A 16,922-nucleotide genomic window follows, 5' to 3' on the forward strand; every position below is an offset into this window, starting at 1 on the left:
GTGTGGAGAGGTGTTATCAATACCTCCTGTGAAGCCAGACTCACAGACCAGCACTGGCAGCAGCTCATGCCAACCCACTAACAACACACAGTAACACAGTCTCTCCCACTGGCCATGTGGCAGGTTACATTTCATGTATTTTTCCATTTTAATTTCAAAGCCATCTGAAACTGCACGATGAGCACGACCTGCATATTGTCTTGTCCTTCTGCACTAGTGACTGACAACGCACAACACTGCAAACCTGAGAAGCTTAAGTTAAATATTGCAGCTTTTAAATGCAATGCACCTCCTGCCCACTTGATGCTGGTTTAGTCTGCTTACTTTGGGCCTTAGTTGTAGGAAACTTTGGATAAATGCATCTGCCAAATGTAAATGTGAAAACACTGGCTCCATTTCAATTCCGCTGAACTGCATCAGAATTTCAAAGCTTCAGTTTCAGATTTTGCCTGTGACATTTGAATTATGAAATTACTCAGAGTTACTTAGAGTTTTAGATGCTCTCATAGTTGGAAGCCAACTAGTTGCAAGTTCGGTCATAAATTAAATCTGAGCCAACATTTAGTTCAATTCAATTCAATTTTGCTTTGTTGTGAATTTGTGAATGTGCTATATAAAGAAAGTCATCATCAAGGGACTTTACAGAACAGAGTCAAGACTATAAAGATATATGAGAAAACTAAACAAATCCCCCTTGAGCAAGTCCTGGGCAACAGTGAAGAGGAAAAACTCACCACAGTGGACCACAGTGATTAAAAATGCCTCCAGTAATGCAAAACCGACCTTTGTGTAGCCTGGTTAAATGGGTTTTCGAATGCAGCGTGTTCCCCCGTCACACTGGAGATTTGCTCACTACCACCACCAATGGTCTGGGTCCCCTTCTGGAATAAAAACGGAATTGATAAAAAAACAGTATTACTAAGCAGAATTTGAATTCATAAAATACCAACCTTATGCTACCGACTGTTGAGGGATGTGGGCACCAACTAGTGTTTGATGTGGTAACATTATGTACATCGGAGTTTAAAACAAGCAAAAAATACTGAAATAAAAAAGAATTGATCAGTTATATTATTAGTTTACTACTAGTTTCTGAATGAAAAACATTCTGGTCTCTTGTGTTTTCTGTCACAGAGCCATTGTGACGCCTATTCCTGGAGATCTTCAGCGGGAGAACACGGATGATGTTTTGCAAGACGAACATCTCAGTGATCAGGAAAACGCCCCCCCAGCTCCACCAAGTCGACCCCCTGGGGAGACCAGTGCACAGCAGGCCGTCGAACCGGGAGAGACTTGGGAGGACATGGACTTTAACCGCAACAGACTAAGGATCAGCCTGAACAAGGTTTGACCTGAACAGTGTCGCAGAGCAGCGTAGGCCGTGATTCGCTGAGACAATGTTCAATAATGACCTTCTGATCCACTGTATAATCATTGGACTAAAACATAATTTCGTGTTTCACTCCAGGGGGCTCAAGAAGAGGAGGCGAGTCGGGGAGCCTGCCCACTGTCGCCGGTTCGAGGTGTAGCCCCAGAGTCACCAACGGGTCAGGGTCGGTCTTTACGATACCGCCGGGTCAACAGCCCAGAATCTGACCGCCTGTCTGCTGCTGAGGGCCGAGCTGATGTCTATGGACAGAGGTGACATTAAACTACAGAAAACCCTGGAGGAGGTTTAAGAGCAGGGGAAAATACTTAGTTTTATATTTTTCAATAACATTTGCCTTCTTTAAACATAAATGTTTTCATTTTCTTGTCAGAAAACTGGCACAAGACCAGGCTTTTTGTACCAATATGTGTGAATTTGCCGTAACACGAAAAACAAATGTGTGAAGGCTGAGTCGATTCAATAACACTTAGACATTTTGACAACATATGACTTAACATAAGACTTGACTCACTTTCTTGGACATGTCTTTGCTGATGTGAATCTCAACCTTGTCCTCCTTTTGAAAGGACATGTGACTTGAACATTCTCCAAGGCCTTGATTCTTGACTTAGACCTGCCCTAAAGTACTTTGGAGTTAAGATTGGTTTATCTTTACTGACTTGAGATTTGACCATGACCAACTTAAGCCTTTAACTTAATACTATGTGACTAGAGATGAAGTTACCTGGACTCAAGGCCGTAATACTTGACTTGTGTCAGCCTTCAATTACTTTAGAGTTGACTTGGACTTGTTTGACTGACTGAAGACTTATTCGATTTCCACCTCCAGAATACATGGCTTGACCTGAAGTTGCCATCAATTTCTTGATACTTCACTGTCACTTGCCCAAACGTACTTTGAGTTTACTTGGACTTGATCTGACTGACTTGAGACTTTACTTTGGCATTTTCTGACAAGGCTTGTGATTTGTCTTGGATCTGTCTCGACTGGGTTTGGACATGACACAATACGTTTCCTGATAAGATATGAGTTGACCTTAACTTGCCCCCTAAGGTCAGAAAGAATTAAATAGGACTTGCCGTGAGTAATTTGAGACTTGACCTGATACGTTCTTTCATTGACCTTTTACTTGACTTCACTCCATATTCAATGACTTTAAACTTGTCACAGACCTTCTCTCAGTATTTATTAATGTGTGTTGAAGGACTTGAATCTTGACTTTAGACTCTATTTTGACACGACTTCTGACTTGCCTCAAGGACACAAGACTTTCTCTTAAACCCGAACTTGGACCAACTGTAGACTGACTTTGATTTTGGCTTGGCCTCATGCATGTCCTCTGACTGACTCAACACTGGGTTAAGGGTTTGGTCTTGGCTACCTTTGGACTTGACTTAGCTTTGCCTTTAAGAAGTTGAAATCTGACTTGGAATTTTGTTGACTCACTTGGTTACAAACACCTGTGAAAGTCAGAAGTGAACACCCTCATTAGACTTTGAAAGACATTTCTGTGTCTTTCTTGATATTGGTCTGTTTTTTTGCAGGTCAAGGATGGACATCCTCGGCTCTCCGTCTCGTCATGTCTACTCTTCGCAGCCAGCTCAGATGCTGTCCGTTGACCCTGGTTGTCGAGGAGACCGTCAGGTCAGTGGCCGCCAGGAGGTTTCAGTGGCATCCGTTGATCAGGAGGCACACAGCAATGCCTTTATCCGCTCCGTCCCTCTGGCTGAGGAGGAGGACTTTGACAGCAAAGAGTGGGTGATCATCGACAAAGAGACAGAGTTACGAGACTTCCAACCAACTACGTCAGGAACAACTGACGAGGAGCCCGAGGAACTCCGGCCTTTGGAGGAGCAAGAGGAGAGGAGGAGGCTCAGAGCTGGAGGTAGGATCTTCTCTTTTTACCTGAAATAAAATGGTTTTGAGAATCACAAGTTGTTAAAAGGATTCATAACAAAAATCTGGATTCTATACTTAGGGACTGAGATTTGATAAGGAGGATCTACATCACTTCTGGGTGTTGTTTGATTTTTCTTTTTATACTAATGCAAATTTTAATTTTTTTTTTATTTCAATTACATTTATGAGAAATTCAGTTATGTTAAAAATCTTGGCCCATGGTTATGAAAATAAGCATAGTGTGTTAGAAGAGAGTTGTGCAATCTGTTTCAGTTCTGATGGATTTACTTTCAGACCCTGAATACAATGCAATACATATATAATGTAATGTTGCACATACGTTACATTAATGAACTTTTTAATGATTGATGTATGTAAAAGATGCTATTTGTGATATTAGCTACCCAGCATTAAACATCCTAGACTTTTAAATTGTACTAAATCTTTATTTCCGAGTTAGCAATTGAGTGTTTGCATTAGTACTGACTTTCCGAGATTGATCTTTTGTAGGCCTAGTTGACATTTGGTTTTCCTGCAGGGGGGGAGCTAGTGGTTCGTCCGAAAACTCACACCAGGGAGAGCAGCAGAGGGATGCTAACACTAACGGAGGAGGAGCCATCAAGGAGGACTGGCGGAAGCCCTGCCCAGTCACCCTGTCACTCGCTGCCATCAGGACGCCCCCGTCGAAGAGAATCTGAGCCCACTGGACCCCAAAGACCGGTAAGAGATCCAGCCAGCCAATCAGAGGAGAGCTCAGCTCTCTGATGGCATGTTGGCGCACAGATAAGTGGAGGGAACGGCTGCTGTACAGATTCATCACTCTAATGACAAACAGTTTTACCAGATGAGGTGCTGATCATCAGCTGCTCTGCCTCATTTATCTGTGTGTCAACATGCAGCCTAAGGGACAAATCCAGCATGATTGGAGCTTTTGGTCATTTTCTTTTTCTTTCTTTGCTTTCTGTCATGGTGATGAATTTTGGAAATATTTAATTTTAGAAAAAGAGGATGGCGTCGTGCAGTAGTGTGTTAAAGAAGTGAAATAACAAGGGCTGTGACACACCAAGTCGACGCCAAAGAAATAGACACGGAAGACCAGCTGCTGTGTCGATTCACGTCACCTTTTGTCCGGGCCAACAAGCAGCACTTGAACACATCGCAAAGACAACGGGCATGTAGTAGGCTGCTCTGCAAAAAAAAAAAGACCGGGGATTCATGGATATACAAACTGGAGACAAAGCAGAGTTAACTTTTTCACAGAACTTTTGCTGAAGGAAGTGTCTGATTAGAAGTTACAAATCGTACCTGTGCTGCACACTGTGGTCTCTTTTCATGCACTGATCTGCTAAGCTGATCAGGCAATGAGAGCGATCTTTCTAACCGACACGACTGACATCGACTCAACAAGTGGAATCATCTGAAAAAGTGCAACTGACTGACTGTCAGCTTGCTGTGTCACAGCCCTACAAAGTTCCAACTTCCTTAAACAAGGCACTTCATCCCAGCTAAGTTGCCCAGTGGCCAACAGATTATTAAGTGGTTGTGCTAAGAAGAAGTAATCAAATTTAGCAAACCTTCTCCAGAGAAATTAATTATAAACTCAGCTCAGTCAGTCCAATCAGGGCGTATGAGCTAATGTGATGCTTCAGTCATGCTGGAACTGTCCTTTAAAAATATCCCAGTAATTGCATGCAGACAGGCTCCTGCAGGAGTTTGTCTGCAGCTTCACAGCAGCACCGTCCTGCAGCTGAACACGTCGCATGCAGTCAATTTGTTTAGCTGCCAGCAGGCAGAACGGCCTCTTCTAGGTTGAATAATGACTTCAAACAAAGAAATCAAAGGCCTGGCAGAAACCTGGCAGGTTAACTGTTTGGAGCTTGGACTAATGTTGTGAGTTGTCACAACTACCCGTTAATTAGCATCTATCGATCTTTGAAGCTGATCAATGGGTAACTGATGATAATTGTGCACCAAATCCTTAATCAATAAAAAAGGTCAGGATTCGAAGCTGATGAATAAAACATGTCTAATAGATGTGAGTAAAACGAAGCAGGAAGTATTTCTTCAATGATAGAATAACCCAGATTAAAAGACAACCTCCTTTTTTGGAGAACAAATGTTAATTCTCAGCCTGTATTAAAGTTTCCCCGAGATACTGAACCATTAATCCAAGCAGTTGTAATTATTAAGTCTTAAAGGTCTATAATTGTCGACATGTCTGGCTGGAGGGATTTTCTTTGGCTTCAAACAAGTTCAGACATAGTTTCGACTAAATTAAACAAGACTGAAGTAAAGTGACAAACCACTGTGTCTAACCGACTTTGGTTTCGGTTGGTTAGTGCAGATGGTTTGGTTCTACGACTGCCTATTTCAGCTGTTTACACGGTGCTGTCAGATTTTCTTCACCATTGGAGCTGAGTTGAGATTGTTTCCATCTCTTTGGTTTTCCCACAACTTTTACTTTGGACCATAGTTTTATTCTCCGGAATGAATGGGGAAATGCTGCAGCTGTAGAACCTGTCTTGTACCGTTGATCTTGCAGCGATGATGTATTTGTCAGGGCGTTAACGATGTTTTCATCTCCTGTTGTTCTGCTGTGTTTTCTCTGCTGTGTTTGGAGTCAAAGCTGAACTGTTTGACCATGTGGTTTTACACTAAACACACAATTTCCTGCTCTAAAGTCTGTTCAAGCTGCTGGATGAGTGATTAAAAAAACATCAAAAGGGTTATTTTAGCGATAATTGTCTTTATTGAACCGATCTACCTCCTGATCCAACAGCAAAATTCATTCTGAAAGTCTGGATTGCAGCTGGGCTTGTTTTTACACCAAAGATTAAAGTTACTCATTACTAGTATAATTTGTCCCTAATGGTAACCAAATGTTTAACATCCCCCAGAGTTTTCAATAACCGCGGTCTTTCCAAAATGTAGTGCCTACGCACCCGAAGTAAGAATGTTAAGAATACTGGGATTGGATGTAAATCAATAAGAAGAATAAAAATAAGAATAATGTCGCTGTCACTGAACGGACTGAACTATTGCAAAAATAGTCCGATACTGAGGTTCCAGTCTGGGGCTGGCTGTACAATATACATTTACAAAGCAGCAAAGAAGGTAAGTCAGGGAGAAGACCTTTACGGCAAGGCGCCATGAGAATTGTTTCAGATGGGGGGACTGTGGTAGAGCGGTCATCCACCAATCCCACAGTTGTTGGTTCAATCCCCGGCTCCTCTGGTCACATGTCAGTGTCCTAGAGCAAGACACTGAACCCCAACTTAGTTGCTCCCAGTGAGTGTTGGCCAGCTGCATAGCAGCTCCCCCATCGGTGTGTGTGTGTGTGTGTGTGTGTGTGTGTGATTGGTGAATGAGAAGCAGTGTGAAGCGCACTGAGTGTTAATAAGTAGAAAAGTTAGTACATAGGAAGCTGTACAGGAGTTTTAAATGTTTGGATTGAGGCTGCTGAGCTGCTTCCACCATTGTTGGGCCCCTGAGCTGAAGAACTCATGCTGTTTGATGCGGTGACCACCAGATGCCATTTGATGGCAGAGGGGGTGAAAGGGCTTGTAGATTTGGATGAGGGTGGTGGTAAGAAGGTGCTGTAGTGTTGACCACCAAAGCAGAGATATAAACAGTGATGTGACTCTTTTTTTTTTGGAGTATTTCTGCTGCTGTTTTCATCACCTGGACAGGTCTGACTGTGCTGTTGGTCATACTGTCAGCAGGGCACTGCAAGGCAGGGTATGAGTGCACAAGGAGGTGAGGCCTAATCCTTCTGATGCTGAGCTACACATGGTGATGGTCAGGCAGTGATGATCACCCGGACTTCAGAGTTGGTTGTCTCTGCTAAACCAGGTTGCTTTTGTTGGCACTAACGTCCATTTGTTTCTCATCATTGGTAAATTATTTAAGAATTCTTTACATATTTATCAGAAATAGCACTTATACGTTTGTAGCAACATTATCCTTGTTTTATAGGAATGAGTTTATTTCCATTAAGTGAGAAAATAACCTTTTATTATTTTTGTTGCCAGTACTACATAGTTTTATTGTGTGTGTGTTGGGGGGGAGGGGCGAATTTCAAAAGTCAGGACAAACCTTGAAACACATGAAAACGGTTGTATTTGCTCATAGTCGTGTGTTTATTATCAAATGATGCTTAAAAGTTAAAGTTAGATAAAAAGTTAATTTATTATCTGAATCCAATAAACATCCAATTAGTGTTTAAAGTGGACTGACAGAGGTTTGTCATTTAATAATGTCAAGATGTCACCAGATGACTTTTATCAGCTGCTGATAATTAGTCACATGCGTTGGCTAGAAGAAGAATGAACACTTGTTGGTTGTTTGCTGAATGTGTTCCGTGTGGTGACTCAGTCAAAAATCTATCACTAAACAGATTAATTCACTGGTTCGGGACAAATACTGTGCTCGCATTTGTCCTGAACGCTGACCTTCACCTCGCTGTCTCATAAAAGCTCAACTGAAATATCTATTCATATTATTACTCAGGCAACATTAAACACATGGTTCTGGTCTCATGTGCACTTAAAGAGCAACTTCACACAAAAGCCTTGGGGAGCAAGTTTACCATTAATATTACATCAAGATCTGTATAATGTCTACTTTTATTTAAAAGTAATAGAAAACAAAATCTAAAAGTTTAAAACCGTTGCAGAGTGAAAATAAGTAGGAAAAAGCTTCTGAAACTAAACACCCAGAGCCACCAGACCTGAAGCCTGTTCGCAGGCCCAGGGCTTCTATTCTCTCAGCAGAGAAGACAAACAGCCACATTCTTACAAAGTGCTGCAAAATAACAAATCACAACCAAATGTAGAAGCTTGATGAAAATAGCCCAGTCAACAACAGACAGATGTTTCCAGGGAGTAATTGAATATACATGTGCAGTATATGTTTAAGTCGCACCATCCAAAGGTTAGAGACTGTTTTTAACTTTCTCATGGTTTGATTTAGATTTATACTTTATATGAGTATAGTTACACCCCGGAAACATTTCCATTGTCATCCGTGCTGTTTGCAGCACACATGCATTTGGGTCGATGTTTTCACCTTTTGTTGCTTCTTTCTTTTCTCTTTCTGTTGCTGTGCATGTGTTGTCAAACTGGTGGTGGTGTTTTTTTTTTGTTTTTTTTTGCTCGTGTTTTTGTCAATTTGCATTCCTACGTTTTAGTGGGTTGAGCTTTCAGGGCCTCCGTACATGGAGTCACCAAAAGCTTTTTATTTTTTTTTCTCTCTGCTTGTTTATTACTAATTTCTTTTGGGCTATTTGGTCCTGATTGTGGCACTCGAGGAAAAGGAAGGGGGTCACCACAATCACATTGAATACGCACAGCTGGTTTCGTGGGGAAATGAATGTGGAACTGAATTTCACATTTATTTTACAACGAACTTTATTTCACCTTGGGGTTTATTTTCATTTTTCTTCAGCAGGATTGTCTTCATTGGTGTGATTTATTGATTATTCTCTTAATTTCTTTTTAGTTCAGTTACACATTTATGTGACCATCTGATTAATTTATTGCACTCATTTATTTACTAATAAGTCAGCTCTGGTCCTCCATACTTGATGGCTGCTGTTTACAGGCTGGATGCTATCCCACCATCACTGATATGTCCCTTTATCTGCAGTGTAACATCTTATTGTTTTAGGCCTTGTCAGTGCTGAAACGTGTGCACAAACCCGTTTTTAGTGCCAGTCCATTTTATTTTACTTCGTGCCGCCTGCCACCTCTAGACTCAGAGCGAGTTTTTCGCCGCCAGCCATCGAGGACTGCCATTCTCTTTTTTACTCCTCTCCAATTCTTTCCCCCCCCTCCACATAACTACTGATGCCTTTGCCCCCAACCTATCGCTTTAAAAGTACACAGTATGTCGAGTTTGACTCACCTGAGGAGACAGAGAAAAGAGCGAGGGTGCCATTGGGACAACACGAGAAGAAATAAAGTGATGTTTTGGGGTAAGCACAGTTTAGGAATAGTCCTTTTCCTCTGTTCTCTCACTCATTTTCTGGTCCTCCTTTTCTTTTTCCTTCTGTTCGGACACATCTCCTCCCTTTTTTTTTTCCTCCGTAGTGTCTGTGTTTTGTGTGCTTGATGACTCCATCTGTCTTTTGTGTTCTGTATTTCGTTTTGCATCTCTATTGGTTATTTTTATTTCTTTCTTTATTTTCCAGAAATTAAAAGCTCGATCTGTTGTCCAAGCTCAAACTGTTGTAGACTAGTGAGATACAGTATGTGCAGTGCCTGTGCTGGTGACTTTGTGTTCTTTTAAAGTGCTTCTTTGTGGGAGAAAATATTTCCATTCATTTTTCCAGCTAGAGGGATGCTAGTCTGACCAATCACTCACTCAGCTAAGTCTATTGGCTCAACTGTCCTGTTAAGTTTTTCATAGCTTCTAACTAGTATCTGATAGCTGTAACTGTAGACAGCGTGACATTTACGCCTGCACTCCACGAGTTTCTCCCCCCAGGATGCTCTCCTCTCAACCTTTGACCAATCACCTGAAGACTTTAGACGTGCGAGAGCATCAATCCGCTCTCTCCTGTCTAACGTCTGGTCAGGGAAGCAAAGGAGATGGGGGCAGAAAGTCAATCAGAGTGTTGGAATGTAGCCGTAGGAAAATATAGCATTTGTTTGTACAAAGTTTGTTTCCACTTTTTAACCCCCCCCCCCCCCTCCCTGTCTCTCATTGGTCTGTTTGCAGTTGGACGAGGAGAGGCAACAAGCACGACCCAATCAGTTGAGGAGGCTGGCCTCCTACGTCTTCTCATCCTCGACCTTGGAGACGGAGCAGTATCCCCACGGAGCCGGCAGCTTCATTCAAAGGAGCCGCTCAGCTGAGAGCAGCCCCGCCCACGTCAACGCCGCCACCGCCTCGGCCCGACGGCGGCACGCCGGCACACTGCCGACACCCGGCAGCCAGCGGAGCAGACACTCGGTCCTGAACGTGTCGAGGACACAGCTGCAGCAGATGTTAGCAAAGCTCATGAACAAGAACAGCAGCTGAGAGGACTGAGAGATGGACTCAGAACACATACAACACACGTGTGATATATACTGATACATGACACACACACAGTCAGTCAGACAGTCTGACATAGACAAACGTGCGCACATTTGCAGGGTTGGTCAAAGCATTTTTGTGTCCCAGGGCACTGTTTGGGCCCCTTGCCTCCCCACTTCATCCCGGTGTCCCAACACATAGAATGCACTCTCCTTCACCTACACAGGAACTATAATTTATCGTACTGAGGGCAACGATTAACAGATATTTTAGTAATGATTTATCTGTAAATCCTAACTCAATAAAATGTCAAAAATGATTACAAATAGCCATTATGCAGAGTGCCAGTTTAATTTCTCTATCGTTTTTTAAAATTTAAATCTGGTATTTAAATTATGTCCTTCGAGCTCCATGGATTTGTGGACACCGTGTCAAAGTTGAGTGGGTCTTTAAATTCAATTTAGCTGAATTCATTCTGTGCATTTTCAAATTTGTGGACACGCGCGCCTTAAATTACTTTAGGCCGGTGCATGTATTGTCCAAACACATACGTGAAACAGACATGATGCACAGTGAGTTTTGGATTATTAGCCAAATACAGTATGTGTTAAAGAAAACAAGCCATAACTGGCACCGCTGCGTTGGTCAACAGACAAGTAGTTTAACACTCACATTCACAACCACATAGCTTTACCAATTGTTTTTTTTTGTTTTTTTCAGCAGAGGAACATTAGAAAAATGCTAATGATGGGAAATATTTTCCATGCAATAAATGCCTCTCTGCATACTTAATGTTCCACACACAACAGACCTGGCAAACTGCTGGAAATAATGTGAAACTGGATATTTTCTTCTTTTTGTGAAGAGGAGGAAACACGGCGGGGCTGCTATAACAGACTGTTATGCTTTACAGTATTTGTGAATTTTTTTTTCTTCTGCTTCTTCTGCTAAAATGAAGGAGGGATCGTTGAGGAATGCAGGTCGTCCCAGCGGTCGAGTTTTTTGCACCGAGACACTGGAGTTTGTGTTTTACCCGTAATCAGCCCATCTACCGAGCAATACACCAACACTACTTCGTAACACATCTTCAGTGACGCCGAATCATCGAAACTCGTTCTGATTCTGCATTTATTAAATGTGTACGACGAGAGAAGTGTGAATTTTCTCTGTGAAAACCTTATTCTGAAGGTGTCATAAATAATCTGTTTGACCTCTAATCACAGCCTTGATGATAAAAACTGTTATTTTGCTGGGTCTATAGTTAGAGGTATGGTGGCCCTGCAGCGTTAGAAAAATGCATTCAATGAATCATTTAATGAAAATAAGCATTTAAAAAAACACATTACCATGTCATTAAACATAAAGTAAACCCCATGGAATTTCACTAAATAGATAAAATTAAGCTCTAAAATTGGAAAGATCGCAGAAAAAAGAGAAAGTTCACAAAACAGTAATAATTTCAAAAACAGTATTGCTGGTCAGAAAACGAACTAAAATGTGACGGCAATCAACGTAAGACATGAAGTCAACAAAAACAAACACAGAAATGGAATTATATAGAAACGTTTGTGGGGGGTTCTGAATGTAGCAATTGCTAATTTCTGATATATTTCTCACAACATTGAAAACCTTGATTTTACTTTATTAAATGTACAGCAGTGAAGGGCTACTGTGACAGGAACGTGTGGGAGGTCAGTGTTAGCCCACAGACAGAGTTGTGTCTTTGCATGTAATGAGTTGTGAGTCTGCTTTAAGGGAATTATCTCAATGAATTTTAACGAAATGGAGTTTGATTTTGTACTTTTTAAAAAAATGTTGTGCAAATAGAGGTGAAGAAACAGAGGAGATACAGTATTATTGGCTGTTTGTTCTGATCCTCATGTCGGCTTGACGTGTGATTGTTGTATGGCACATTTAGCAGCTGCAGTTCTTAAAAATCACTGTAGATCCTCTCTCTGGAGATTATGGCTTCATTTTCTCATCATCTTTGGAAATCACAAGGACGAAGTCCTGACTGAAATATCTCAGCATCAACCGTATTGTCACGAAATTAGTTGTAGGTGTTCGTGCTGCTCGGGCAGAGAAGGCATATGCAGGGCTGGTGAAACCATTTGTTTGGCCCAGGGCAGTAAAGCCCACCTTGCCCTCCCACACCACCCTGGGGTCCACACACAAAAAGTGTTAATCAGCTACTGAGGTAATTGAATTTATTAAGGGCAGGAATTACTTAATATTATATGAAATAACCTGTAAATATTTGATTTATTTTCATTCATTCTCAATAAAATGTTAAAAAAGTTACACATGTCCCCTACAAAGAATCCAAATTTAAATAAAGGTTTACACTGTGGTTTGGATTAAGGGCTCTCTAAGTCCTAAAATAATTTGAAATTAAGGAGTCCACCTTAAAATACAGTACAGAGTATAAAAGTATGAATGCTACTGATTTTGGTCAAACTATCTCAACAACTATTGGATAGTCGTGCACATTTACTTTAACTAGCGCCGTCATCTGGAAAACGTTTTTACATCTGCAATAATTTGGATTAAGATAAAATTCCTACACAACTAATGACGTTTCCACAATAGCCTTAGTTAAAGTCAGTGTTTGGCGCTAATATGCTCATTTTTTACACTAACACATCTAACAATCGTGTTAGTTAGTTTAAGTCTAATTTACGGACATCAAAGTTCCCTGTTAATAATATCGGTCTTTCTACTTCTGCTTCTGTCTGATTCGTCATCTCAGCACCAAGGTGAATACGTGATACCCGGCAGAGAATGGAAAGAGGCTGACACTTTAGGCTGGAACGTCAGAGGCACTTTACCACCTCGAGATAATGAGACAATAAGGCCATAATCTCAAGATCATGAGCTCAAAAAGGCTTTTAGAAACTACCATCAAAGCTGCAGAAGATTGTTGAGATTTGCTGTTTTGTCATCTTGCATCTTTCCATGTTTGCCTGTTGTGTTTGGGATTAATCCAGGTCTTCCAGAGAGTAAGTTCAATCCCGTTTCATTTACAGGATTGTCAGTTAAAATGCAATCAGTTGTTTTATGTTAGGTTTGTGTTGGTAGAGATACTAAGATGTTTCCTTTTGAAGATGAAATCATTGATTTATGCTGCCGTGTTGGTTCAGGTTCTGCATGTTATGGGTCTGACCTCATGCTCTTTTGGTTGTCTGTGCAGTAGTTTAGTCAGTGTAGTAAGAGGCAGTGAGTTTGAGGCTGCATTGCAATTCATATTCCAGCCCGGGTTTTCTGGTCCTGGTCTCGATGACTGTCGTAGTTACTTTGTGCTTATTCTTCCATCACTGTTTTCCCACCACTTGACATTACTGTTGCACTTTATCATTGAGTCAAGTCGAGGATACGGGGGGGGGGGGTCCGGCTGAGCCGAGGGTCTTGCTGTATGGATGCAAAACACAGATGCAATAAGTGAAACTCGGGATGTTATAGAGAAAAATAGGGAAATGCTTTTGATGGGAGATTTTAGAAATGACAAGAATGAAAGAAAATGAACAAAAACTTCCACTATAATCCTGTAATGGCTCTATTTTGAAGTATAAGATGCCACATTGTAGTTTTGTTGGTTGGATACCGAAACATTTGCTGCACTTCAGGTTCCTTGAAGCAGTCGTAAGAAAATTTTTCAAAATAAAAAAAAAAAAAAGGAAAATGTGGGCCATGGAAATCTGGATTTTTAAAAGAGCTATGATCATGTTTTGATGTTTGGAGGATGTATCAGAAACAGGGGAGGTGGAAAAAGAGATTTTTAGTGTCTTGCATATTGACATCTTGAGAAAAGGTAAAACAGAGCCGCAGGGATTAGCGGGAAAGAAATTTAATAGTTGAATAATTGTTTTTAATCTTATTTATGTAAACCGTATATCTTTAGGTTTTGGAATATTGGTTGGATAATGAAATTAGAAAAAATCCTTAATTTCCAGGTTAAGGGATGATGTTAGTTGCAGACAAGTCCATGTCCATTGACCCTAGTGAAGAAAAGACTTTGTTGAACTAGGCAGATTGGATTAAAAGTCATTTATGTGTTTCAGTTTCCTCTGTACATATTAAACTCACCACAGCTGATCTCGGTATGAAACAATACAATGAAAAACCACATCAGTGTTTAAATGTAGTCCAGAGCCCCAAGTCTGTGCACTTTTGATTGACACGCTGATTGGTTCATTAGTCCACTGTAAAAAATGTTTACAACAAAATGACCAGAATAGCCATTGAAATAAATAGCAAGAAAAAGAGTGTGACTGTTTTTAACCAGGGCTTAAAGTTGGAGACTTGCCACGTTTAGGGTCTCGCGTTAAATTGGAGCAAATTAAAAAAGGTGCCAGTGGTTTGGGTTTTGCCGTGAATTACTGGAGTATAACAGTATAGTCCACTGTGCTTTTCTGTAGGTACAGGTTGGCCATTGTGTTACTATACGTCACGTCGTGAAGGTCGAGTCCTGCCTTGTGAAACCCTGTGTAAGCTCACACCAAAGCAGCAGTCTGCGGTTTGCTGCTTCGAACCAGCTGCGTCTCCTAAATGTTGGAAAGCGTTTTCGGGTTCCCTTCCAAACTCCAGCTACACGAGCCGGTAGCTGGGATGCCATTTGTGCAATGAAAGCCAAACTGTTGCTTTCCCAACGTGTTAAAGGGCTACATTAAATAAATATGCACCATTTGCTCTTCATTCAGCTTGTGTTTGAGGCATTAACATCCGCTCCGCCCGAGCAGGAGATGCCCATCAGCGCTGAGGCTTGTTACAACCTGACTTTGTTTTAAATGCTGCTTCATGCCTAGTTCAGGACACCCTGCCTGTTTTGTATTTAGCACAGCGCTACAGTACAACCACTCAGTGAATGTATGAAGTGGACTAGCTGCTAACTCTCAACTTTATTTTGCACGCCAGCAACCACGATTCACCTAACAACCAAGATTGTCACTGATACATGTCAATGTTTTGTCCTGTGTCACCCTAAGCACAGTGCCACATTCAGTTACAAACAGGCGGCAGAACGCTCTCAGTGTGCTGAGGACGCGCTGCTTCAAAAATGGCTCTGCTGCCTTCTTAAAGGGATGTCGTACCAAAAGACTGTTTACCACCTGTCGCCACTCTTTGCATGAGATCTACTGTTTGTACGACCCGCACTTCTGACTGTAAAATGACGAAAAACAGCACTGTACTGTAATTACAATATAAACCTGACTGAAAAAAGGTCTGTGATATTTTGTAAATAATTCACACTGCTACTGCTAGAGGGGATGCTCACGGATCAGAACGGTCGAGTCCATAGCTGACTTTGAAATGACGAGAAGATAAATAAAACCCTTTTTACTCCTTAGAGTCGTTTCGTTCTGCAACGTTTTCGTTCAGCACTTTATTCGATAGTGGAGGAAAGTCGTGATTCATGATGGAGTTAGTCATTTCTTTTAACTTCTGCTGATCTGGACTTAGTTCCCATTAAGACACTGTGTCGCATCAACAAAACCAATTCATACTTTGCAAAAACATTTACCTACGCTAGAAATATTTGGCAGATTCATAGTGTAAAGCATGGAAAGTTAAAACACCATTTAACTGCATTCATTTGTGGTGGACTGCAGGAATCATGGCCTAAACAACCAAAATAAGTCCTTGATCTGCACAGTGCACGTGGAAAATACATGTAAGGTAGTACACTCCACACAATGTGTGTTCTCAGACACTTTTCAACGTACGCTCAATGTGGTGCTGTGAACAAATGCTTATGTAATGATTCCAACTATTATTTTGAATCAAGTGCAACATTTCAACAGATGTTTGCATATTTGTTTCGAGTGTCACGTTGTTCAAACTGAAAAGTTTATACTAGCAATACATGCTCACGTGGTTTGAGTTGATTTAAGTGAGAAAGAAATTGAACCTACAACTGTAACTGGAAGTGATTTTTTTTTTCCAGCAAATTCAAAAACTTAATTCACTTGTAGAAAATCATAATATGTTCTCACTGTATGCAGACGATATAATATTGTTCTACTTTTTCAACATTTTGAAGGTTTTTACTAACAGCAAGTATTACGTTTAAATCACGTTAACAAAACTGTACATTTATGTGCATAAGTGTCCGTCAGTTTAAGGGTCCGTCTGCCACAACACATTTATACCTCATGCATCACACACTGGGCTTATATATATATATTTAAAAATGAAATGTAATTACTTCTCACAAACACATTTTATGGCATACTTGATTTGATACTGCTACTTTATATGGAATAACAGGGTGATATTGTACAGATATGGTTAAGACATTGCGTCTTTAGAGGTGAACACGTGTCTCTTGGGTAAGGACATTCACATTCAGTACTTCATCGGGTCACACATCACTCCATGTATCCATGTACCATGTATGGTTGACTATGACTGGAAGATTTGGGCAATTTAGGAAACAGTTTGTAAGTCTCATTGACACGAGTCCGTGTGTTCCGTACTGCGACGTATCCTGGCCACGTTTAGCTTAGATCCGCACAAAGACTGGAAGCAGAGGGAAACTATCTACTCAGCTCTGACCTTCATGATTAGTTTATTAGATAGTCAGCAGCTCATTGTGTAGTCAGCTGGGGTTAGATA

The 16,922-nt window shown here is 41.0% G+C and overlaps 1 protein-coding gene across 5 annotated transcripts in view; it reads left to right on the plus strand.

Moving 5' to 3' along the window:
* The window catches only part of ttbk1a (tau tubulin kinase 1a), a 41,887-nt gene that overhangs the window by 20,692 nt on the left and 4,273 nt on the right, over positions 1-16,922 (plus strand). For all 5 annotated transcript variants that reach the window (XM_067499464.1, XM_067499462.1, XM_067499461.1 and 2 more), the window contains 4 exons: positions 1,135-1,345; positions 1,469-1,641; positions 2,936-3,276; positions 3,829-4,010. In XM_067499464.1, coding sequence (XP_067355565.1) covers positions 1,135-1,345; positions 1,469-1,641; positions 2,936-3,276; positions 3,829-4,010 — 907 coding nt within the window. The remainder of the gene's footprint in view (positions 1-1,134; positions 1,346-1,468; positions 1,642-2,935; positions 3,277-3,828; positions 4,011-16,922) is intronic.

This window comes from Channa argus, chromosome 3, assembly GCF_033026475.1.
Source record: "Channa argus isolate prfri chromosome 3, Channa argus male v1.0, whole genome shotgun sequence".
NCBI lineage: Eukaryota > Metazoa > Chordata > Actinopteri > Anabantiformes > Channidae > Channa > Channa argus.